This window comes from Mobula birostris, chromosome 24, assembly GCF_030028105.1.
Source record: "Mobula birostris isolate sMobBir1 chromosome 24, sMobBir1.hap1, whole genome shotgun sequence".
Lineage (NCBI taxonomy): Eukaryota > Metazoa > Chordata > Chondrichthyes > Myliobatiformes > Myliobatidae > Mobula > Mobula birostris.
Window position 1 is genome coordinate 53,049,424 of NC_092393.1, and position 25,779 is coordinate 53,075,202.

At 41.7% G+C, this 25,779-nt stretch overlaps 1 protein-coding gene across 3 annotated transcripts in view; it reads left to right on the forward strand.

The window, feature by feature from the left end:
* rptor (regulatory associated protein of MTOR, complex 1) overlaps positions 1–25,779 on the forward strand; it is a 491,598-nt gene that overhangs the window by 461,436 nt on the left and 4,383 nt on the right. For 2 of the 3 annotated variants that reach the window (XM_072241994.1, XM_072241995.1), the window contains exons 30-33: positions 3,562–3,689; positions 6,367–6,453; positions 6,853–6,969; positions 23,555–23,684. In XM_072241994.1, coding sequence (XP_072098095.1) covers positions 3,562–3,689; positions 6,367–6,453; positions 6,853–6,969; positions 23,555–23,684 — 462 coding nt within the window. Of the gene's footprint in view, positions 1–3,561; positions 3,690–6,366; positions 6,454–6,852; positions 6,970–23,554; positions 23,685–25,779 lie in introns of those variants that run through there. The other variant, XM_072241996.1, reaches the window with a different exon arrangement.

The window sequence follows — 25,779 nt, forward strand, 5'->3', positions numbered from 1 at the left end:
CTCAAAGTTCTCCATGTAGAAATTAGCAATAGCTGGCACTAGAGGTGATCCCATGGCCATTCTGTCCATTTGTTCATAGTAGTTCCTCTCACAGAGAAAGCATGTCAATCTAAGGGTGTGTTCGAAAAGGTCAGTGGTACCCTTATCAAACCTTGACTGCAGGAGGACCAAGCTGTCTCTAATGGGATCTCTCATGAACAGGGACACCATATTGAAACTAACAATTATGTCCTCATGGTATATGATAAATGTCTTATTTCATAACTCCGTGCCAATAGATCATGTCTACAGTCTGCACCTTTCTTATTCTTAGAGCTGGTGCCGGTGAATGCCTTGCCAAGGAAAAGGAAAATCGATTTAAAACTGCAATAATTTTTCAGTTCCTCTTCTGCTAAAGAGAGATTTAATTCTGTAATTCATGCCCTGTTTAGCTATGGGTATTCAAAGCACACTAGAAGCCTAACTGAAGGTTTATTATTATCGAGTCCTGGAAACCATCGAGGAAACCAATCTCCCCTCCGTGGACTCTGTACACTTCTCACTGTCATAATCAAAAATCCCACCCAACCTGGACATACTCTCTCTCCCCCCCACCCCTCCCGCCAGGCAGAAGATACAAAGGATTGAAAGCTCAGGCTCAAGGGCAGTTCTTGTCCTGCTGTTAAAAGGCTATTGAATGCTTCCCTAGAACGATAAGATGGACTCGTTACCTCACAAACTACAGTGCATACCCTTGCACCTTATTGTCTGCACTTCCTCTGCACTAGGCTACTGTTTTACCATGTACTACCTCAGTGCACTGTTGTAATAAATTGATCTACATGAACAGTGTGCAAGACAAGTTTCTCACTGTATCTGTGTACGTGTCACAATAAGAAACCAGTTTACCAATTGATGATGGAAGTCTCTCGTTCCTGTATTAGATTGTCCAAGTTATGCAAAAATCTCACTAGCATTATAGCTGATATGGAGTGAGCTTTATCACTTTAGTTTCATTTTAAATTGTAGGTCAAAGTAAATTTATTATCGAAGTACTATGTTCATTTCACCTTGTACTGCACTGAGATGCATTCTTTTGCAGGCAGTCACGGTAGAACAAAGAAATACAATAGGATCATAGAAAAACCACACACAAGGACTGACAGCCAATGTGCGAAAGAAGAGAAACCATGCAAATAAATAAATATATTGAGAACGTGAGTTGTAGAGTCCTTGTAGAATCGTAGTTGCAGATATGTAGACTAGTTTTCCTGATGGTTTCCAGGATTTGATAATAATAAATGTTCAGTTAGGCTTCTGATGTGCTTTGAATATGTATAGCTAAGCAGGGCATGAAAGTGAGTCCTTAGGTTGTGGAATCAGTTCAGTGTTGAGATGAGTGAAGTTATCCACGCTGGGCCAGGAGCCTGACGTTTGAAGGAATCTGAGAAATAACAGTGGCTCAGCCCATCTTTTCATCATTAGGATATCCTCATGTCCCCATAATAACTGATTTGAGGACACTGCTACATTTTATGGTTATCTAGAGTCACAGCAGGAATAATAATGCACCTACTAGAATTGACATAATACCATTTTGTTGGTTCTTCTATGGATAATGCAGATGTATATATAACTGATGCAATATCCAGGTTAATCCAGTGAGTTAAACTTGGGTTGAGCTACTTGTCAATTCATTAGTAGCTCGCTTCGGGTAGAATTCCCAAATTTTGGAAAATCCAATTTTCCAAATGGATCATACAAAGCTTTTCTCACCTCAGCTTGTTCAAATATCTGTCTATTATGGCAGTATTTGGCTGGAAGCTGAAACAGTTTGCAAATATCCTAATGCGTGTTTCAACCAAAATAAAGTTTTGCAGGTATAAATACAACAAGAAAATATATTTGTTCAAAAAGTGACTCTGACAAGGTATTACTGGAGTACTTAGTTCTCTGCCTGGCTGTATTAGTGATTTAATAACCATCCAATTGGACTTCAACCAATGCAAATCTAAAGCCATCACAAACCTAAGGACTTCTTTTTCTGTCTCTTCTTCCACTCACTGTCTCTCTGTCCAGGAAATCTCTTGAATTTAAGCTATATTTCCTCCCGTATCTCTGCCTCCCTGCCCAGCACCTGGTTGAAAGTATCCACACCAGACAAAATGCCTGTGTGGTGACATAGGACTTCCCACAAAACTATGAAGTACTGAGCCTACACAGCCCACTCAGCCCCTGGGCAAGTAATCCGTTTTATCCCAACTTCATGCCAGCACTTACAGACATTTTCCATCAGGACTTGCGTTGAGTAGGTGTCCTGATAGCAGAACTCTCACTGGCAAGAAATTGAAATCTTATTTTTCTATCCAAAATTCAAAATTATAATAAAATGTGTGTTATTTCACACTCTGACACAGTTGATTTGACTGCCTAGCATAGAATCATTTTCAGTTCATCATCAAAGTCAATGAGATTCAGGATTAGGAAATTCATAATTTGAAGCGTTACATTATGATCAGCATAGCATTACATTGTGCAGCGACCTGGGTCAATTCTGCCACTGTCGGTAAAGAATTTGTATGTTCTTCCCATGACTGCATGAGTTTCTTTCCACGTTCCAGAAGATGAACAGGTTAGTAAGTTAATTGGTCACATGGGTGTAATTTGATGGTGTGGGCTCATTCGGCATGAAGAGCCTGTTACTGTACTGCATCTTTAAATATATAGATAATTAATCAGTCTTTCAAGGAATGCATCCATTTTTAGTGTGGAATGAAAGGCAGAGTTTATGTAATACCTCTTGTAACCAGACGTTATTCTATGATGGTTCATCGGTGCTGATCTGTTCTGCTGGTTAGTAAGTGAACAGCTGCCTTCACCAGCGTGCATGATGAGGATCCTGCTCTCTTCTACCTATCTGTAAAGCTCCTTGAATGCAATTAAAATTTCAAAATAATCACATCTTTGTATTTCCTTCCCACACCATTCAAAGCTAATGCTCTTTCTTGTTCTTGGCTTAAATGATATTTAAACTTGAATCCGGTTGTATGTCAGCAACATGGATATTGCGGACTGAGTTCTTTTGATTTCTCAGTTGCCATGTTTTTTCCTCGAACAGAACTAATGTAGTGAGCTTATTCCCACTGAAGGTATTCTGCAGACTTGTTAACTCCAGCATCCTTCCTCAATCATCACCTCCAAACAAAGAAAGCCGATTTGCGGTTTGTAGAACTTGATGCGGATCGGCTGCAACAGTGGAGCCAGCAGAAGGATGACGGCACATCATGACAGCTGTGAAGGGAACCAGTCTTCTCCCCTAACCCCAGGGGTAGCAGCCTGTGCATCAGAATGCACCCTAACATCCCAGAAAGCTGTTGGGAGAACGTCATACTTGACTCAAGTAATCACACTACTGCTACTACTACCCGAGGCTGACCGCCACATTTACTTCCAGAATAAGAGAAACTGCACTTAAAAAGTAATCCCTTGCCTGTGGAGTTTTCCAAGAAGGTGGCAATCTCTGCACACATTGAAATATTTTCTAATTTCTTTCAGCATCACCCGTTTTTGTTTGTTTCATAGGATATTCCAACTGGGGCAGATAGTTGCGTGACCAGTCTTTCCTGTGATTCCAATCGTTCCCTGATTGTCGGTGGCCTTGGTGATGGTTCAGTTCGTATCTTTGACAGGAGAATGGCTCCTAATGAATGGTAGGTTCTCGTTACCTTGGTTTCAATTTTCTATTCATAGAGCAGAGCAGAGTGGAGTGTTTGAATCTCAGGCAGCCACCCACTTAGGGCACTGCTCCTGATGTCAATCCCGTCACAGTCCAGGAGGCAGAGTCAGTCCTGAACTTTACGTGGAACTGATTTGTGTTCTGCCCATCAGTGATTTGAAGTAGCTAGTGCAGACTGTTAGAGAAAATGCACAGCCCTGAATCATAGTCCCATTTTGGATGCTGTGGGACTTGTTTAGAAACATTGTTATACGAAGGACTGGGAAAGATGTCAATGAGATTGACAGAATGCAGAGAAATTTATGAGGATGATGCCAGGACTTAAGTATCTGAGATACAAGGGAAGATTGAATAGGTTTGGACTTCATTCCCTGGAGCATAGGAGAATGAGGGGAGATTTGACAGGGGTATACAAAATTATGAGGGGTATCGATAGGCTAAATGCAAGCAGGCTTTTTTCAGTAAGGTTGGGTGAGACTACAATTTGAGGCGAGAAGTGAAATGTTCAAGGGTAACTACTTCATTCAGGGTGGTGCAAGTGTGGAACGAGCTGATAGCAGAAGTGGTGAGTGTGAATTCGATTTCAGCATTTAAGAGAAATTTGGATAGATACTGGGATATGGAGGGCTATGGGATATATAGTTCAGCACACACTAGATGGGCAAAAAGGCCAGTTTCAGTGCTGCAGTGTTCTATGACTCTGTGACTTTATAATGGACAGGGAATTGCCTGCTCCATGTATATGTATTACAATATAAATATGGCCTTAATTCCTTTAACTTTAGACAATGCTTTTCTGGCTTCTTTATTTTTTAAAATGTTGTGAAAAATATGCAGTAATTCTACTAACACACATCAAAGTTGCTGGTGAACACAGCAGGCCAGGCAACATCTCTAGGAAGAGGTACAGTCGACGTTTCGGGCCGAGACCCTTCGATGACCTTGCCCAGGCCTCTGCCCTGGAAACTTCAAGGCACAAATCCATGGTCTCATGAGACTAACGGATGCCTAAAAAAAAATGTAACCATCCAAGAGTCTCTTAAAAGATCCTATCGCTTCTACCTCCACCACCGCCGCCAGCAGCCCATTTCACACACTCACGACTCTCTGCATAAAAAACTTACCCCTGACATCTGCTCTGTACCTACTTCCAAGCACCTTAAACCTGTGCCCTTTTGTGGCAGCCATTTCAGCCCTGGGAAAAAGCCACCGACTATCCACACGATCAATGATAGTTTTAGAAACAAAATTAAGCATATAATGGGCTGGAAAGGTACTGTTGCAGTGGGTGAATTCAGTGATAGGGTGATTTTTAATATTAAATGTATTATGTTGCCCACTCAAAAGCTAAAAGCGAGCTTCTAGTGTTCTCTTATTCAGTTTTGTTACCCAAACATATTCAAATGCATTTTATGATGTGCATATATTATTTAGGCTTCACGTTTGTTCTGCAAGATGATTCACGTCTCATGCAATTTCAGTTTACTTCCAAACAAGAGGAGATGGTGGAGTCAACTTTTATTCACTCTGGTGATATAGATGTTACTGGCAAGGCTATCACCTATTGTACCCAGAATGTGTGACTTGCTGGGCTGTTTCTACCCCATTGGTGGTCTGGAGTCGGATAGCATCCAAATTGTAATTCATAATATCCAAAACAGACCTTTTACCTCAACAGAATAATCAAAATGTTTCAAAGTCAAATAATTGGTGACTCGTATAGGATACTATCATGGCCAACTTGTGCATCAGGCTGAAGTTAATGATCACTTTCACCCGGAGAATATTCCTCCCAGATCTGTTAGCACTGACCTGGGTTGTTGATTAAGTGATAATAAAACTTTGCTTAAGATTTCCATGTCTTATAAATAAATTCTGCTAAACTCACTCAAAAAATAATTGTTTGTGTATGAGAACTTCAATAGCCTGGCAATTAATATCTTTAAACATTAATTTCTTAAAAACATTGCACTTTCACCTGATTTAAGATGAAGATGACAGAGGAGTAATCCAATTTCCTGGTATTTGGTGAGCCATTAAGTGAAAATGATTAGCCACAGTTTACAACAGGAATTCTGCAGATGCTGGAAATTCAAGCAACACACATCAAAGTTGCTGGTGAACACAGCAGGCCAGGCAGCGTCTCTAGGAAGAGGTGCAGTCGACGTTTCAGGTCGAGACCCTTCGTCAGGCCACAGTTTAATTCAGTTGCCATGAGACCCCATTCCATAATGTAGCACTAAATAATCATGGATTCATAAAACACAGGAAGAGGCTCTTCAGCCCATCCTGTCCATGCCACCCACTGCATTTGCCTACATTAATCCCATTCAGCTGCCTTAGGTCCATGGAGTTCAATGGCGGTTGATGAGAAAAAGAAATATCCTTTTACTTCAAAGAGGAGGCAGCTGTACTTAAAGATGTATCGTAGGACATCAGGTAGGAGTTTAACCCTCATTCCAAGATGTGCTGGGTCTGACGTGACAATAATGAATAAAAATAATGGGCAGAGTTGGTGAAGTTTCTCAGGTGTCAGCATTGACTCTCCCCCCACTTGATAAGTACAATATCCTTAATATCCTGATGTGTTCTGTACTCTGTTCTGAAATGGAATGATAATCTGGCTGTTGACATTGTGATTGTTTCCACAGCCGTGTAATGACCTACAGGGAACATTCTGCATGGGTAGTGAAAACCTACTTACAGAAGTCCTCTAAAGGCAATATCATCGCTGTGAGGTAACATAAGATTTCTGTTTCTTTTTGATGAAATGACAATTTGAACTTCCAAAGATACTTCAAGTGCATATAATTACATCTGTAATGAGTTTGTAATATGTTGTGAATTATTTAACTTGAGATGAGGCTAATTGTTAATTAAATATCTCTGGATATTTCTTTAATTGAGTGAGACAGAAGCTTTGTTTTTTTTTTAATTTAATATTGTAGCTGTGTGTGTTTGAGCATTGTCATCGCAGGGGAAACTGATTTATAAATCGTTAATTGAATGGGTAAAGTTAGTGAAATATTAGCTGGATTGTCGTTGCTATACTAATAGCAGCAAACTGTTTCTTGCATGTTGTCCTTCTCAAAGAAATTGGTGACACTTCATGTCCTCTCCCTTGTTCAATTGTTAAGTGTAAATGGAGATGTGAGGTTCTTTGACCCACGGAAGACGGATTCATTCAATATTATCCAGACAGTAAAAGGGCTGACAGCACTGGACTTCCATCCTCAAGCTAATCTGTTTGCTTGGTAAGTGACTTCAACTTTATTTCCATTAATACAGGTGAATTAACAGAGTGGGCCTTTATTCCATGCAGTAGGTATAAACATTCATAGGACGTGATGGTATTAGCTTCACGTCGGGATTCAAGTGCATTTGTCACGTGTACATCGAAACACACAGTGAGATGTGCTGCTTGTGTTAACGACCAGTGAGGTTAACAAGGGTGTGCTGGGGATAGTCACCACGCACATTCACGCCAACTGATGGCAGCAGTGAGAAGAGAGCATGTCCCGGAAGATGGGTTCCTGTGGTGTTCTGGGGGATTCGCTGAGCCAGTGCACTGCAGCGGCATGGCAAGTACGGGCCTGGGCCCGAGAACAAAGAATGAGCAATGGCTGACGGTTGCTGGACAGATTGGGGTTGGATTGAAGTGGCTGGGTCCAGGCCTGGGAGCAAGGAATCGGCTGATGTTTCGCTGATTTAAGCGCAGGGCCAGAATTGAAAAGATCAGGGTGCCAGACCCAGAGGTGAGGAATGGGCTGGTGTTCAGCTTGCTGCTCCGCCAGCTGTTCTCGTCTCTGCGCTGAACTGAGACTGTGGTCTGCAACTAATGCGCTCCAGAACCAGCTGCAGCTACAAACTGGCTTTGTGGCCTTGGACTCACTTTTGTGAACTTTAGTTCTGAGTGTTATTTCTTTACATTTTAATGTTTGCATGGGAACTCGTCTCAAATCCAAAATGAAGACATCCATGAGTTCCCTCATCGAGTTCCAATACGCAGATGACAACAGTGTTGCAGCTCTTTCAGAAAACCACCTACGACAGATTCTGACTGCCTTCAACCATCGGACTTGGACTTACCATCGATTCCAAGAAGACTCAGATCATCTATCAACCGTCACCAATTGAAACAAATCGTATAGAACCATCATTTCAACTTGGCGAAACAACCCTGGAAAACGTGGGCCACTTTCCGTATCTTGGAAGTCACCTCTCCTCCAATGTTGACCTTAATGACGAGATCCAACATCATCTTAAATGCGCTGGAACAGCTTTTGGACATCTCGGAACAAGAGTCCTTCATGATCGTGACATTCGAGCAGACACCAAAATGTTAGTGTACAAAGCAGTGGTAATCCCAACACTCCTGTATGCATCAGAAACCTGGACAACATACTGACGACATCTGAAGGCACTTGAAAAGTTCCATCAACGCTATCTTCCAAACATCTTGAATATCAGCTGGGAAGATAGAAGAATCAACGTCAGTGTGCTAAATGAAGCAAAAACAACAAGCATTGAAGCCTACGTCATCAAGAACCAACTAAGATGGAGCGGTCATGTTGTTCAGATGAAAAACGAACGTCTGGCAAACAAATCTTCTACTCCCAGCTTAAAGAAGGCAAACGTAAAAGAGGCGGACAACAGAAGAGATTCAAAGACGCCTTAAAAGCCAACATGAAGAAATGTAACATCGACATCAACAATTGGGAAACCAATGCCAAGGACAGGAAACTCTGACAAGCCATCATCCGAGAAGGAACAGCAACTTTCGAAGCCATCAGATGTGCAGAATTAGAAGAAAAGAGAAGAAGATGGAAAGAGAGGCAGCAACAACCAAAGCCCGATCTGCCATCTGGAACTACCTGTCCTGAATGCGGAAGAACTTTCAAAGCCAAGATTGGACTCATAAGCCACTTGAGAGCCCATAAGTAGATCAACAGAACGAAGACCATCATCCTCGACCTCGAGGGATAGCCACGACGATTGTTTGCATGATTTGCTCATTTTTCCACACATTGTCTAACAATCTGAACCAGCTCGGATAACTTCACTCACCGCAATACTAAACTGATTCCACAACTTACGGACTCACTTTCAAGGACTATTATTATTATTGTTGTTATTTGTTTATTTGTATTTGCGCAGTTTGTCTTCTTTGCACATTGATTGTCGTCTTTATATTTCAATTTGCATTGATTCTGTTGTATTTCTTTGTTTTGCTGTGAATGCCTGCAAGAAAATGAATCTCTAGGTAGTATATGGTGACATATGTGTATAATAAATTTATAAATCCCCAAGCACCTATATTCAAAGGCATCTTTAATTTTCACTTCGTTTTCCCCTGTTATTGTGGATTTATTTGTCCAAAAAATGAGTGATGTTTGTTCACGGCATTGTTTTTCTCTTGGCGACTGAATCTGAATCCTTATGCACAATGTGGCTCGTTGGAAGAGCTATCTTGTTTGTGTTTCTCTCTGCTCTCTCTCTCTCTTCATGACCCAGAAAGAACTCATTGCATTCTCAGGCATAACTCACTACTTTAAAACAAGCTCTCTTTATCTCACCTTCATTTCTTGTTCTTCCCAAAGGAAATTTGTTAATCTGCCTGGTGATTTAGACCCACAGCTCTTGGAAGGCATTCAATTTACTGGCACTTTGTGTGGAAAATGACCACTGGCCTTTTTTTTAGCAGCTTCCATGGCTTGTCACAATTGATAACCATCTTGTACATTTTGTGCATCTCTATTAAAGCTTCCCTATACTCTGCCTGTCTCACACGTTTCTAAAGTCTGGTGTGACTTCTGAAGGTTTAGTATCATTCCCTTGCATTTCTCCTCATTTATAAACCCAGTAGCCCTGTACTCCTGTTTGATGGTTTGTCTTTTCCTCTCACTAATAGAGATTTATCCTTGGTTCCTTCGACCCATTTGCAGTTGTGTCACTCTTATTTGATCTGCCATATGCAAACTTAGTGTTACGTTTGTCTAAGAATGAAAGCAGTGGGGACAGGAGTTGTTCTCATAGCCATTCAAACTGCTCTGTCATTCACTCCCATTGTTGGTGAGCAAGATTCTTTATAGGGAGCATTCAACTCCAGAATAACATCATATGACGTAGAAGCAGAACTAGACCATTTGGCCCATCAAGTCTGCACTGCTGTTCCGTCATGGCTGATTTATTCTCCCTCTCAACCCTGTTCTCTGCATTCTCCCCGTAACCTTTGATGCTCTTACTAATCAAGAACCTGTCAACCTCCACGTAAATATACCCACCCACTTGGTCTCTACAGCCACCTGTGGCAATGAATTCCATAGATTCATCACCCTCTAGCTAAGGAAATTCCTCCTCTCTTCTAAAGGGGCATCCTTTTGTTTAGAGGCTGTGCCCGCTAGTCCTAGACTCCCGCTCTGTTGGAAACCCATCCACTAGGCCTTTCAATATTCGATAGGTTTCAATGAGATCCACACACCCTTCCCCCCCCCCCCCCAATTTTTCTGAACTCCAGTAAGTAACAGCCCAGACCAGAGATACTCGTCAACCTTCTCTGGACTCTCTCCAATGCCAGCACATCCTTTCTTAGATATGGGGCCCAAAACTGCTCACAGTACGCCAAGTGTGGTCTGACCAATGCCTTGTAAAGCCTCAGCATCACGTGAATGGCCAACACTCAACAGCACTTTGAGATGGAAGCTCCAAAGGTTCATAATCCCCAAGGGAAGAAGTCCTTCCTCATCTTACCCTGAGAATTTGTTTCCAGGCATCAAACCAAACCTTGCAAAACATCCTCTCCATCATCCGTAAGCCATTTCATCAGTTTGTTTGAAGCCTTTTTATAATCTTCAGCCTGTTCACTACATTTCCACATTCTTTGACATTACACTGCATCTCAAAATCAAGACATTAATAAAATATCAGCCTTTGGGAAATACCATTGTATAATTCCCGTCTATCTGAAAATAACTTCAACAGTACAATGGATACAACCCAGTCAACCACAGGAAAAGCCCTCCCCACCATCCAAGCCATGTTCTTTTCTTGCTGCTGTCATCGGACAGGACGTACAGAAGCCTAGATCCCACACCACCAGGTTCAGGAACAGTTATTATCCTACAACCATCAGTCTCCTGAAGTGGCATGGATAACTCACTCACCTTAACACTGAACTGACTCCACAACCTCTGGACTCACTTTCAAGGACCCTGCAACTCATTTTCTTAGTATTATTTATTTACTTATTTATTTGTTGTTGTTATTATTTATTTATTTGTATTTATACAGTTTGTCTTTTGCACATTGGTGGTTTGTCAGTCTTTGTGTGTAGTTTTTCAATGATTCTGTTGTATTTCTTTGTACTGTGTGAATGCCTGCAAGAAATGAACCTCACGGTAGTATATTTTTATTTTAGCAATACAGCGCAGAGTAGACCATTTGGCACTTTGAGCCATGCCAGTCAGCAAGCCCTGACCTTCTAACCATTGACTTATATGTAATAATAAATTTACTTTCAGCTTTGAAGAATTCTCAATTATTTTCTCGTCCACAGATAACTTTGAGTTTACACTTACATAGGCCTGAGTTCATGGCTTTTATAGATTTTTAACCCCAAGGATATCAGCTTTGCTGAATGTTTCACGTGGTACTTTATCCAGTGTCCTTTGACCATATTAGCATTGTCATTCTCCCATCAATCCATCAAAAATGCATTTAAAGTTGACTTCAACATTTCCTTGATAGGTTGTAATTTCCCATTTTTTCCTCATAACATTACTTTTTGTTTTGTACTGTCTCTCCAAGGCAATTGCAAAAATGCAGATGTTGGAAGTGTAAGATAAAAGCACAAAATGTTCAGTAAAAAGGTTAATGTCTAGTTTTTGTTTCTCTTATTTTAATTCTTGCTGAGGTATTATGGAAATTTAGGATACAGTTTTTTTTTCGTTATACCTAAGAAAAGTATACTTGTCCATGAGCCAGGGCATTGTATATTTATGAAGTTGCTTCCTGAGAGGGTTTTGTCCTATAAAAATAGTTTGAGTAAGTCAGGCCTCTACTCCCTGGGGTATAGAAGGATACGTTTGAAAGAATGCAAGGTAATTTCAGTAATACAGGATTCGTGAGAGATTTCTTCAAACTGGGTAGTTTAGAACTAGAGGCACAATCTTAGGGCAAAGGGCAACAGCTATCTTGATGTGTGATAAAGACAAATTATGCAAAGGATTACAAATGTTTGGAATTTCCTCCCTTGGTAGGCAATGGACATTCATTTCTTAAAAATTTATATTATATATATCATGTTTTAAGTGAGTAGGGTTCAAGGTTCAAAGTATATTTATTATCAAAGTATGTATGCAGACTACAACCCTGAGATTCATCTTCCCACCCCAGGCAGCCAGTAAACAAGGAAACACCATGGAACCCATTCAAAGAAATCATCAAAAACACAATGCAGAAAAAAAAGATCAAATCGCGCAAACGTCAAAAAATGAGCAAAAAAACACAATATAAAACATTCAAAGCACAGAGTCATTGAAACAGTCTAGGAATGTTCAGTTCAGTTCAACTTAGCACTGTATTGTTCGTAAACTGAGCCAGTCCGCCCAAATCAGAATCACACAAAATAGCAAGAAAAGAAAGAAGCAACCAGAAGGGAATCAGAAGATATGGGGATTTTACACAGGAATGTGGGTTTAATTCGCAGGATTAGCTATGATCCTGGTTGATGGTGGTACAGGTTTGGGAGGCTCTGCAGCCAGATATAGTGTTCCTCATCATCATCAATGCGATGCTGATTGAGCTGTAATTGCCAGGTCTATTTGTGGCATTTACCGTTCTGTAGTCTCATGGCAGCTCTCCCGAGTCAAACAATATTGATGTCAAAGCACAGGTGTGATGAAAAACGTACTTGTAGTAGCATCAAGCCGTGTCTTTCCTTAACAGCTTTAGATGCTTTCCATTCGGATGAGGTGACATTTCTGCCTTGGATGTTGTCAACATTTTAAATCTATGTGGAAAGATTTTCGATCTTCCTTTAATGTTACTTGGTAATCTATTAGAGTCATGCAACATGAAATAAAGCCATTCAGCCCAGTTCACTTGCACTGACTGTGTTGCCCACTGAGCCAGTCCCATCTGCCGCTGTATTCTTAGTAGCAAATTTTTTTCATTTCTGTGTTTTCTGTTTCCTTTTCAGTTCTAATTGACCACCCATGAGCTCCAGCTTTGGTTGCTCTTTCTTCACCTCTCACAAACACATGTTTCATCTGGAGTCAGACCACTCTTATCTGAGAGACTCCCATTTCTCAAATGCTGCTTTACTCCTCGTCTCCAGATTGTATTTCACTCAATCTCCTCTCATTGTGCTGAAAAGACATCTCTTCCAGTTGAATATTTTCACATTTGTCTGTTCTTGTCCATTCTCATTTCCATAATGACTGTAAGCCTTCATGTTTCTGTAAGTCTAATGATTTCTGACCTTCCTCATGTCACTGCTAAGGATGACTTTGATCTTTTCTTCCCACGCACTGACTCCAGTTTTCCCACAACTGTTGGCATGAAAGCTCAGAACAAATCCAACACGTACCCTTTCCATTGCGAAAATAACCTGAAAACATATAATAACCAACACACACAAAAAATGCTGGTGAATGCAGCAGGCCAGGCAGCATCTATTGGAAGAGGTACAGTTGACGTTTTGGGCCGGGACCCTTTGTCAGGACTAACTGAAAGAAGAGATAGTAAGAGATTTGAAAGTGGGAGGGGGAGGGGAGATATGAAACGATAGGAGAAGACAGGAGGGGGAGGGGTGGATCTAAGAGCTGGAGAAGGGAGAGGATCATGGGACGGGAAGCCTGGGGAGAAGGAGAAGGGGGGAGGGGAGCCTGGAGGGTGGAGAGCAGGCAAGGAGTTATAGTGAGAGGGACAGAGGGAGAAAAAAAGAGAGAAAAAAAAGGGGGGGGAATAAAAAATAAATCTTTTAAATATATTAAATAACTAGATAAGGGATGGAGGAGGGGCATTAACGGAAATTAGAGAAGTCAATATTCATGCCATCAGGTTGGAGGCTACTCAGACGGAATATAAGGTGTTGTTCCTCCAACCTGAGTGTAGCTTCATCTTGACAGTAGAGGAGGCCGTGGATAGACATGTCAGAATGGGAATGGGATGTGGAATTAAAATGTGTGGCCACTGGGAGATTTTGCTTTCTCTGGCGGACAGAACGTAGGTGTTCAGCGAAATGGTCTCCCAGCCTGCGTCGGGTCTCACCAATACATAGAAGGCCGCACCGGGAGCACTGGACGCAGTATATCACCCCAGCCAACTCACAGATGAAGTGTCACCTCACCTGGAAGGACTGTCTGGGGCCCTGAATGGTGGTGAGGGAGGAAGTGTAAGGGCATGTGTAGCACTTGTTCCGCTTACAAGGATAAGTGCCAGGAGGGAGATCGGTGGGAAGGGATGGGGGGGGGCGCGAATGGACAAGGGGGTCACGTAGGGAGTGATCCCTGTGGAAAGCAGAGGGGGGGGAGGGAAAGATGTGCTTGGTGGTGGGATCCCGTTGGAGGTGGCGGAAGTTACAGAGAATTATATGTTGGACCCGGAGGCTGGTGTGATGGTAGGTGAGGACCAGGGGAACCCTATTCCTAGTGGGGTGGGGGGAGGATGGGATGAGAGCAGATGTGCGTGAAATGGGAGAGATGCGTTTGAGAGCAGAGTTGATGGTGGAGGAAGGGAAGCCTCTTTCTTTAAAAAAGGAAAACATCTCCTTCGTCCTGGAATGAATAGCCTCATCCTGAGAGCAGATGCGGCGGAGATGGAGGAATTGCGAGAAGAGGATGGCATTTTTTCAAGGGACGGGGTGGGGCAGAGGAATAGTCCAGGTAGCTGTGAGAGTCCGTAGGCTTATAGTAGACATCAGTAGATAAGCTGTCTCCAGAGATAGAGACAGAAAAATCAAGAAAGGGGAGGGAGGTGTCAGAAATGGACCAGGTAAACTTGAGGGCAGGGTGAAAGTTAGAGGCAAAGTTAATGAACTCAATGAACTCAGCATGTGTGCAGGAAGCAGCACCAATGCAGTCGTCGATGTAGCGAAGGAAAAGAGGGGGACAGGTAACAGTATAGGTTTGGAACATGGATTGTTCCACAAAGCCAACAAAAAGGCAGGCATAGCTGGGACCCATACGGGTCCCCATGGCTGCACTTTTAGTTTGGAGGAAGTGGGAGGAGCCAAAGGAGAAATTGTTAAGAGTAAGGACTAATTCCGCTAGACGGGGGAGAGTGGTGGTAGAGGGGAACTGGTTAGGTCTGGAATCCAAAAAGAAGTGGAGATATAATAACCTATTTGCATAAAACTCACATAAAAAGTGACACAACGTGAATGTCAGGCTCCATTCTCTTCTATTATATCATTGGGTCTTTTTGTTCAAGTTCAAAGTTCAAACTTTCAAAGTAAATTTATTATCAAAATACATACATGTCAACATATACAAGCTTGAGATTTTCTTGTGGGCATACTCAATAAGTCCGTAATAGAATCAATGAAAGACAACAATTTTGCAAAAGACTGCAAATACAAAAAGAACAAAAAATAATAATAAATGAATAAGCAATAAAAATTGAGAATATGAGATGAAGAATCTTGAAAGTGACTCCATAGGTTGTGGGAACAGTTCAGTGATGTGGCAGCTGAAGTTACCCTGTTTGGTTCAGGAGCCTGATGGTTGAGGGGTAATAACTGTTCCTGAACCTGGTGGTGTGAGTCCTGAGGCTCCTGTACCTTCTTCCTGATTTTGTGTGTGGGAGAGTGGAAAACTGGCTCTGAAGTTTTCCATTCAGGGGTGCTTATTTCTCTTCCTGGCATTTATTATGTTCTTGCTGCAGCAAGCAGTGTCTCAGATTTTGATCCTCTTCAAAATACTTTGGTTTTTGACATCTCTTCTTAAATTCAGCATTTTGCAAAGAAATGAAAAAAGTTTGTTCCATTATAAACATGAGCTTCTGAGATGCTGGAAATTTTGAGCAACCCTCACAAAGTGCTGGAGTGCTGGTTTGATGCGCAGAACAAAGTGCTGCTGAGGAAGGCACCCTTCCCCCCAGGGGAGCAGGCATTCCATCTGGCTAAAGTTGAGGTGTGGAAGACCCTGGCCAGAGTCAACCCACACAAAGCTACAGAGCCTCATCATATACCAGGTCGGGTTCTGAAAGACTGTGCAGCCCAGCTGACGAATATATTCAACACCTCTGGAACAATCCACTGTCCCCTCAGTTTTCAAGGTGCGACCATCATTCCAGTGCCAAAGAAGGCGACAATAACCTGCCTAAATGACTATCATCCGGTGGCATTAACATCAATCATTATGAAATGCTTTAAGCAGCCGGTCATGGACCACATTAAAGCCTTTCTCCCGGCTACACTGGACCCTTTCCAGTTCACTTATTGCTCAAATCGATCCACTGATGATTCAATAGCCTCTGCCCTGTCCTACCTGGAAGATGGGGTCTCATATGCCAGACTGCTGTTTATAGACTTCAGTTCGGCATTCAACACCATCATACCCCAGAAACTGTCCTCACTGGGTCTAAGCACCTCCCTCTGCAACTGGATACTGGACTTCTTAACAGTAAGGCCACACTCACAGTTGATTTACCATGCACAGTGAAAGAAAATAGGAGCTCAATATTCAAAGCAGTGACAAATAATTGCAAAAATTATTCAATTGTAAATTTAAAGCTACAGGTAGAATTATTGTAGAAACAATTTTCATCAACAATTTTAAGTGTACATTAGTAGTCCAACTATTCACTACTTGATTGCTTTGCTTTTTCACCTTTCTATGAGATGGATGGGCTTGGTGCAGTGATATCAGCTTCTCAACATCAGGCTGAAGGTCACTCGGAAGAAGTCTCAGATCCCCACGTTCAGTAATTTGCAGTCTGTCTTGCTTTTTTGAAAGAAGTTGGGTGATTGCACTGAAACTGCATTCCACTAAATATGATTTTGGAAAGGCAATAAAGAATATCTTGACCTTTTCCAGAGTGCAGGATAGTGTTCAGACATTTTGGTATGATTTTTTAAGCCGCAGATTCAGCTCGAAATCATTTTGTAGCGAGATAAGTTTGCTGACAATACTGTCATAGGCCAGATCAAAGGTGGTGATGAATCAGCATACAAGAGGGAGATTGAAAATCTGGCTGAGTGGTGCCATAACAACATCCTCTTACTCAATGTCAGCAAGACCAAAGAGATGATTATTGTCTTCAGGAGGAGGAACCTGGAAGTCTGTGAGCCAGTCCTCATCAGGGGATCGATGGTGGGGGGTGGGGGGGGCAACAACTTTAAATTCCTTGGTGCTATCATTTCAGAGGAGCTGCCCTGGGCCTAGCACGTAAATGCAATTATGAAGAAAGCATGGCAGTGTCCCTGCTTCCTTAGGAGTTTGCGAAGATTTGGCATGACATCGAAAACTTTGACAAACTTCTATAGATGTGTAGTGGAGAGTATGGGCCACAGCCTGGTATGGAAACACCAGTGCCCTTGAATGGAAAATCCTACAAAAATTAGTGGATACGACCCATTCCATGACGGGTAAAGCCCTCCCCACCATTGAGCACATCTACACGAAGCGTGGTCGCAGGAAGGCAACATCAATCTTTTTTTTTCAAGGAAGTCATAACCCCACAGTGGCATCCTGTCATTGATGGTTTCCCTATTCCGCTCACCAAACAAAAATGTTGATAAGCGGAATATCCTTCTCTTTGAAAAATTTCTTAACAACCTGAAATATTGACTGCCCTTTCGTATCTGTTTCTAGTCCCATTACAAATAACAGCTCTTGAACCATGCTTTCATCTTTTATGAAACAAACATAACCAAAAAGCAAAGGTTTGTTGACTCTTCCAACTGCAGAGCAAATTCTGTTGTCCTAAGTATGTTGCTCAATGTGTCTCCCACATTCTCAGAATTTCATTTGTCTTTGAACAGAGTTGTCACTGAGCGGAATCGCTTTAATCGTTTGGTCTGGTGACTTATGTAAAACTGTACTCAGAACCTCTCTAATTGCTGGCAGAATCATTTCTTTTCCAATTGTATGGGGCTTTGCAGATTTAGTGATGAGCAATGAAATGTGTGAAGCACGCAAACCATTCGCTGTTTTGTTGTGAAGTGCTAGCTTTGAATTATTTCCTGTTTCTGAAAGTTTTCACTAAGTGACTGTAAATGAGCCAAGTTCTTGTTTGCTTATCAGAGTATATTCTCTTCAAATGTTAAAGGATCCTGAACATTTCACTGACTGATTTGAAAATACTTTTTTTACACAGCACGCACATTGGCTGCTGTTGCTTGCTTGGTGATGGTATAAGTCCATATTTCTGACACTTCGCATTATATTACAGTACAGTGCAAAAGTCTTAGGCACATATATATTACTAGGGTGCCTAAGACTTTTGTACAGTACTGTATTTGTCAATGTGGTGCAGGGAGTGAGTTTGTAAATCTGGTGGGAACAAAAGATTTGGGAATGGTCAGGGGTGGAGCGCTGTGGGAGGGGTGTGGGACAGGTGGTAGAGAACAAGTACCAGGGAGGAGAGTGGCACAGGTGCAGAAACATCCAGCCCTGAGTCACCAGGCAAGGTCATTTGATTCCAGACATTTGGTTTGTTAATCATTGCAGAATATCTCTCCAGTGCCTCCCTCTCCCTCCTCTCTCCCTTCTCCTTTTCCCAACCATGACACCTCTCTCCCTGCCCCTTTCCCACTCTCAGTTCACAATAGAGATCCATTTCAGAATCAGGCTTATCATCACTCACAGGTGTCAACAATTTTTTTTTTTTTTTGCGACAGCAGTACAATGCAATGTATAAAATTACTACAGTACTGTGCAAAAGTCTTAGGCACCCTAGTTCCTCCATCCTGATCAAAAAGGCGCAACAGCGCCTTTATTTCCTGCGGAGCATGAAGAAAGCTCACCTCTGTCCCAGGATACTGACAAACTTTTACTGCTGTACCATTGAGAGCATACTCACCAACTGCATCTCAGTGTGGTATGGCAATTGTCCCATATCGGACCACAAAGCACTCCAGCGTGTGGTGAAAACTGCCCAGTGGATTATCGGTACCCAATTGCCACCATTGAGAACATCTACCATAAACGCTGCCTGGGCAGGGCGAAAAGCATTATCAAGGATGCATCTCATCCTAACCATGGACTTTTTAACTCTCCTCCCATCTGGTAGGCGCTACAGGAGCCTCCGCTCCCGCACCAGCAGGCACAGGAAGAGCTTCTTCCCTGAGGTTGTGACCCTGCTGAACCTCACATCACAGCGCTAAGCAGTGTTGCACCCATATTGTACTGTCTCAGTACTTTTATATTTGTGTGCTGTAGCACTTACTTTTTATTCACAGTTATTTTGTAAATAATACTATTCTTTGCATTTCTGGTTAGATGCTAAATGCATTTCATTGGCTTTGTATCTGTGCTCGGCACAATGACAATAAAGTGGAATCTAATCTAAGTCTAATCTAATCTATGTATATGTTTCTAAAACTTTTGTGCAGTACTGTACCTACACTTCTTTATCATTTGGTCTGCTTCTGCCATTTTCATTATGGATTTGTGATCACGGTCAGTCACCTGTTGTTTAAGTCCAACCTCGAGCACTACGATCAATAAAGGGAAAAGTTGTGACTCATCATAGCTCAGGCAATACCTGACTCTCTGTCTGAAGGTACATAAAGATGGGCAGCAATTTCTCAGTTGGGCCATGGGCTAGCAAAATGTGGTAAGACCATTCGAGAGGTCAAATTCTGAAATATACCCCATTGAACACCATACTGTAATTCACAGAAATTGCATCACTGCATGATTAGAGTATGGGATTTTAGCTAACACTGTACCACAGAAGTGAACAGCAATAGTGTGTGGGCCAGGCCCAGAAGTAACACGATTATTTCAGTCTGCATTTTTCATGATAGGCCAAATACAGACATAGCACATTGCTTTTCAACAGCTATGATACGCTTCGACCAAAGTCAAAGAGGACAAGAGGGTTAGTGAAAGATGAGGTGATCACGTGATCATTGTAATCAATTATGAGACACTGAAGATTACATGCTTATTATAAGTAATTTATTTCTTAAATTAAAAGTGTAATCCCTCAGCTGCCCCCCTCCCCCTTGGTACCGAGCAGCCCACCACTGCCTCCTTTATCTTTATTGCCTCCCCCTACAGTGGGGTTGGCAATATCGTCCACCGGGAATCACTGCCTTAGAGTATCCCAGCAAATCAGTACTTACTCTAGCAAAGGTATTGTTCAGTACAAACTCAGAACCAACGTGTTTTCTTAATATAATAAGAAGACTAGTGCTGGCTTCTCTTGTTTGGGCTGATACACACCTTAACTTCTGATCTCGTGGCCATTACCCTTGCTTAGCTCTTGGAGGTCTTGATTTTACCAAATTTCAAATAAGAATCACAAGGGCTGGCAGATATTTGTGTTACCAAAATCTCCTTGCTAGTCTTTTTACGTACATTGAAACCTCTCTCAGTCAGTTGTATATTTTTCAACACGAGGGCTGTCAATTGTTTATGTTAACAAAATCTACTTGCAAGTCTTCTTTTACATGATTAAAAGCTCTTACAGTCAGTTGCAGATTTTTCAGCAGATTAGTCTCATATTCTGTCTTGTCATGATTTTTTTTTATCAAGTTTCTGGTCCTCTTTTGCTGAGTTCGGAAATACTCCCAGTTCTCAAGTCCACTGAGATTTCTGACAGCATTTCATAAGCCACTTATTTTCAGTTTATAGTGTCTTTAATTTCTCTAGTCAGTCACGGATAAATGACTTTTTCTGTTATTCCCTGAAGGAATTAGTTTTTGTATCCCATGCATCATGTTTATGAATGTTAGTCATTTCTAGTCCACTGACCTGCTGAGTTCCTCCAGCATTTTGTGTGTCTTGCTTAAGATTATCATTTAATCCTTTCTCACCATGCAAGATCTGAAAATGGACTTCTACATAACATATTTATCTAGAAACCAGGCTTGCATATGTTCCAGAAAATGGCCTTCCCTTACAGCTTCTAATTTAGCTTGTTCAGTCTAAATGTAGATTGACATCCCTCAATAACATTATTATTCCTGTTGCCTGCACTTCTAATTCCTGATTTATGTCATGCCCTGTGTTATAACTACCATGAGTAATTACCAGTATTTTTACATAGCTCAACCCAAATTGACTCAATCTCATGAACTGCCATGGCAAGATCAGCTCTTACCAGGTTACTTTCCTCCTCTCCTATCAATCGTTTGGCATTGTCCTTTTCCATTTTTGCCTGCCCTCCCTCAATGTCACATTCGGCTCCCAGCCCTGGTCAGCTTGCTGCCCTATTTCATAATTCAAGATTCAGGATTAGATTAGATTATGAGGACACTCAGTTCTCGTTTATTGTCATTTAGAAATGCATGCATTAAAAAATGATGCAAGGTTCCTCCAGAATGATATCACAAGAGAACACAAGACAAACCAAGACTAAAACTGACAAAACTGATTCTTTATTGTCATCCTTCAGTACACGGGTGTAAAGGAGAACAGAATGATTGTTACTCTGGATCCGGTGCAACGTAAAAACAGTTTTAAAAAACACAACAAATATAAATATAAATCAATGTCATAAAACAATGTAGAAGTAGCAGATATATTCTTAGATTGGTTTTATGTACATAAAGTTCAAAGTACTTTTATTATCACGGGGTGTATATATTACACAGGTCGACCTTCACTAATCTGGCACCAATGGGACCTGAGGAGTGCCGGATTAGTGAAAATGCCGAATTACAGAAGGATCATATTAAGCATAATCAGTGCCAGATCACCGAAGGAACCGGATTACAGGTAGTTGGATTAGTGAAGGTCGACCTGTACAACCTTGAGATTTGTCTCTTTACAGGCAGCCACAAAACAAAGAAACCTAAAAGAACCCATTTAAAAAACACACCAACAAACAGCCAATGTGCAGAGAGAAACGAAACAAATCGTGCAAGCAATAAAATTTAGCAAATAGCATTTAGAATGAAAATGAGTTCTCAGACATAAAGCCTGGAGCAGGCCACAGCCTCAGGTCAGCACATAGCAGATTAAACGTTACGGAGACCCACAGGCACGGGACCCGGAGCAGACAGCACAGGCCGCAGCCTCAGGTCAGTGCATAGCGGAGCAACGAGCAGTGCAGGTCCAATCCTCACCGCTGGTCCCAACACCCTGCCTTTTCAATCCATCTGGTTCAGAATTTAAATCGTCCAAACATCAGGTCGTTCCTCGCTCTAAGACCCAGGCATGTTCTGGGCCTGGACCCCACTGCCGCATTTTGACTTGTAACCAACCTTTCCAAGTCAGCCTGGCGTTTAGATCAGTGAAACCTCGCTCTCAGTTTAGGTGGGCGGCACAACCCCGCCGTACACCCGCCTGCTTCGACCCTCAACTCAGCCTTGCTTTCACTCACTTCGCCATTGTTTGCAGTGATCATTTACTATAATGGTTTCTTTTTGCAGAACAAGTAGTATTAATAAAGCATTTAGTTGTATTCCTTGTTTTGGTAACTGCCAATAAATAGTCGCTCGCCTTCAACAGCACCATCTTAAACTGGAAGTGACGCTAGGTGATGTGTATGTAGCAGGTGGAGGTGTTGTTCAGCCTAATGCCTTGGAGGAAGTAACTGTTTTTGAGTCTGGTGGTCCTGGCACAGATGTTGCGTAGCCTCTTCCCTGATGGGAGTGGGCCGGAGAGTCTGTGAGCAGAGTGAGTGGGATCCTCGTGATGTCACTGGCCTTTTCCCACCACCTTTCAGTATATAGGTCCTGGAAGGCAGATCGGCCAGTGCCGGTGATGCAGTTTAAACTACCCGTTGTAGAGCCCGTCTGTCTGCCGCAGTGCAACCTCCATACCACACAGTGTAATGACGTTCTGGAACCTTCTCAAGATGGGCAACATCTGCGGAAAGAAAACAAAAACCTATTGGGTCTGGGCAATCATACAAGTGAATAAAATACACTCAGTGGCCAGTTATTAGGTACAGGAGTAGAATCCAGTGTGGTCTTCTGCTGCTGTAGACCAAGGTTTGATGTGTTGTGCATTCAGAGATGCTCTTCTGCACACCACTGTTGTAATGTGTAGTTATTTGAGTTACTGTCACCTTCCTGTCAGCTTGAACCAGCTTGGCAATTCTCCTCTGTGCTCTCTCATTAACAAGATATTTTCACCCACAGAACTCCCGCTCACTGGATATTTTTATGTTTTCACACCATTCTCTGTAAGCTCCAGAGACTGTTCTGTGTGGAAATCCAAGGAGGTTAGCAGTCTTTGGAATACTCAAACCAGCCCCTCCAGCATCAACAATCATTCCACCATCAAAGTCACTCAGATCTCATTCCGACGTTTGGTCTGAGCAATAGGTGAACCTCTTAACCATGTCCACATGCTTTTATGCCTTGAGTTGCTTGCCACATGATTGGCTGATTAGATATTTGCATTAACATGCAAGTGTACTTAATTAAGTATATATGATGTAAAGAGGTGCAGGTGAGTCTGACTTGTAGACAATAAACAAAGTTGGCTGTTTTTTCCTGTAATTTAAGGGGAACAATTCAAGTTTGTTTCTGCTTTAATTCAGTGAACTAGCCACACAGCAGCTTTTTTCATAAATTGTGAATTGTTAAGTTCATGTTAAGTCCTACTCCCAGCCCAGCATTGTTATTTAACTGAATGGTTGTATAGTGGAAGTGCATATCATCCAAAAAATTGCACATGATGCCTAATCGTAAATATATTCTTGACCTTTCAGTGGCTCTATGAACCAGTTCATTGCTGTATATAATGCAAGTGGAGAAGTGATAAGCAATATTAAATACTATGACGGATTTATGGGGCAGAGGATTGGAGCGATTAGCTGCCTGGCTTTCCACCCGTATTGGGTAAGTCATTTCTCAGAGCTACTCCATCCATGCGGTTCCTGATTCATTACCTTTTTAACATACGTAACTATCATTGTAGCAGCAGTCTGAAAGATCACATGGTGGTGTTTGAAATAACAGGCAATTTATTAAAAACTGGTGCCTACCAGGAGATAAGCCAAAGCTGATTTACCTGAGCATGAATCTGGAACAGCTTTTACATTTTCAGTTGATGAGATTACCAGTAAAACTACATTTGATAGCAGAATAGTGGCAACAGGAAGACTTAATTAAGTAACAGACTAAGTCCTGCTTACAGAATAAAATGACTATCCACAGGTCTAACAGTAAATCCAATTTTCTGTTACACCAGTGGGTATACGCTATAACACAATTAAGTGAAATTCCTGAAACTTGGGTGTTATCCTGCTGTTGCCTCTACTTTTGTCCGTGGTTTAGCACAATCTGCATCCCTGTTTGCTTGTTATTAGCCCTCATTATTCTTTCCCATATAATAATTATCTTTAAGAATGTGCAGCATTTCATGGAATAGGCAGAAACAAGGTCAAAGTTGCCACCTCTCTTCACAAACACAATTTCCAACTGTACTGTCTTGGTCAAGAATCAAGGATCAATTGATTCGCTATAAGCATTTACATGTATTAGGAATTTGCTGTGGTGTGTTGGTGTTTCATGCAATAAAAAACAACATTCAACAATTATAAAGAATTAAGTTTTGTTTTAATAGCCCTATAGCACTGTTCAGAAGGTACCTTTTGGAAAAGGCACTTTGCTAGGTGGGCAATAATTTTTCCCTGCCTGCTTTTTGTCCTGTGAAGTTTTATTAAAGTTAGCAGGAATTTGACAATACTGTCCATAGTTCCTGTTGTGTATAAGTATTCTCTCACAACTGGATTTTCCAAAAATGAATTTTAATCCCTGTATTAGAGAATCAAAGAAAATATTTTCTTTTGCTGTAATGTTCTCGATATGTTGAATAGTTGACACTGGTTAGTGTCTTCGCTAATTGTATTGTGCTGGCTGGAAGAATGGAGACTAATTTCATGCCTTCTCAGTGGTATATACTACAAGCAATTTGAATTTAATAGGAACTGTACAGATAGTAGATATGAGTTTTACTTTTGGTTGCTGCTTAGTCTATGGTGTTGGGCATGTGGCCAAGTGGTTAAGGCATTCGTCTAGTGATTTGAAGGTCACTAGTTCGAGCCTCAGCTGTGGCAGCGTGTTTGTGTCCTTGAGCAAGGCACTTAATCACATATTGCTCTAGTGTCTGTGCAAGGAGTGGCGCCCCACACAGACTTCCAATCTGCGCCTTGTAAGGCATGAAAATGCCAGACGCAGGCCTCTCATGGTCTGAGTCGACGTTCCCCTCCTACTCCTTACTCTAGCTATAAACACTGCATGATTTTTAGGAAGAACAAATATTCAGACAGGTACCTGGCATTTTGTTTTCAATTAAAGTTTCTCAATCTCCACATACTAGAATCCTCACATCTTCCAATTAAAATATTAAAGCCCACAAATGGCATCAGTGTTATCCTTAATGAAATTGTGTCAAAGTCATCTGACTGAGAAAAGTGCCGCCAATTGGGAGGATTTGGGTTTGACAGGTTTTGGAGGCATTCCATTCCTTTTTTTCTTGGCACCTTGTAAATTATCTTCCCTGAATTTGCAAGTCCAAATTTCAGAGGAATTGCAGATTCTCTTTTCTACATGTCATGTGACCAATTATCCTTCACTATTGAGTTGTCTTCTCAACGGAAAAAGTTTTAAAGTCGGTGAATAAGAAAATGCATTGAAATGAGTTGTAAGGCTTGCATATCTTGAAGAGTTACTCAACCAGACAGGCTTTAGTATGGTAGTTTGGTGCTGTGGTTGTAACATATCACACTTCCTGTAACTAGAGCCATCCTCTGTGCCTGGTAACTCTTCAAAATGAAGCACTAAATAATCCAACTCCTCACACTTCCATCTCCTTCTTGCTCAAGATTAATCCAACTTGAGTCCTGGTGTATGTTGTACTTTATCTCCTGCCTGATCCAAATGAAGTTAATGTCCTTTCACTGTGTGCTAGCTGCTGGTTAAAGCAACGGCA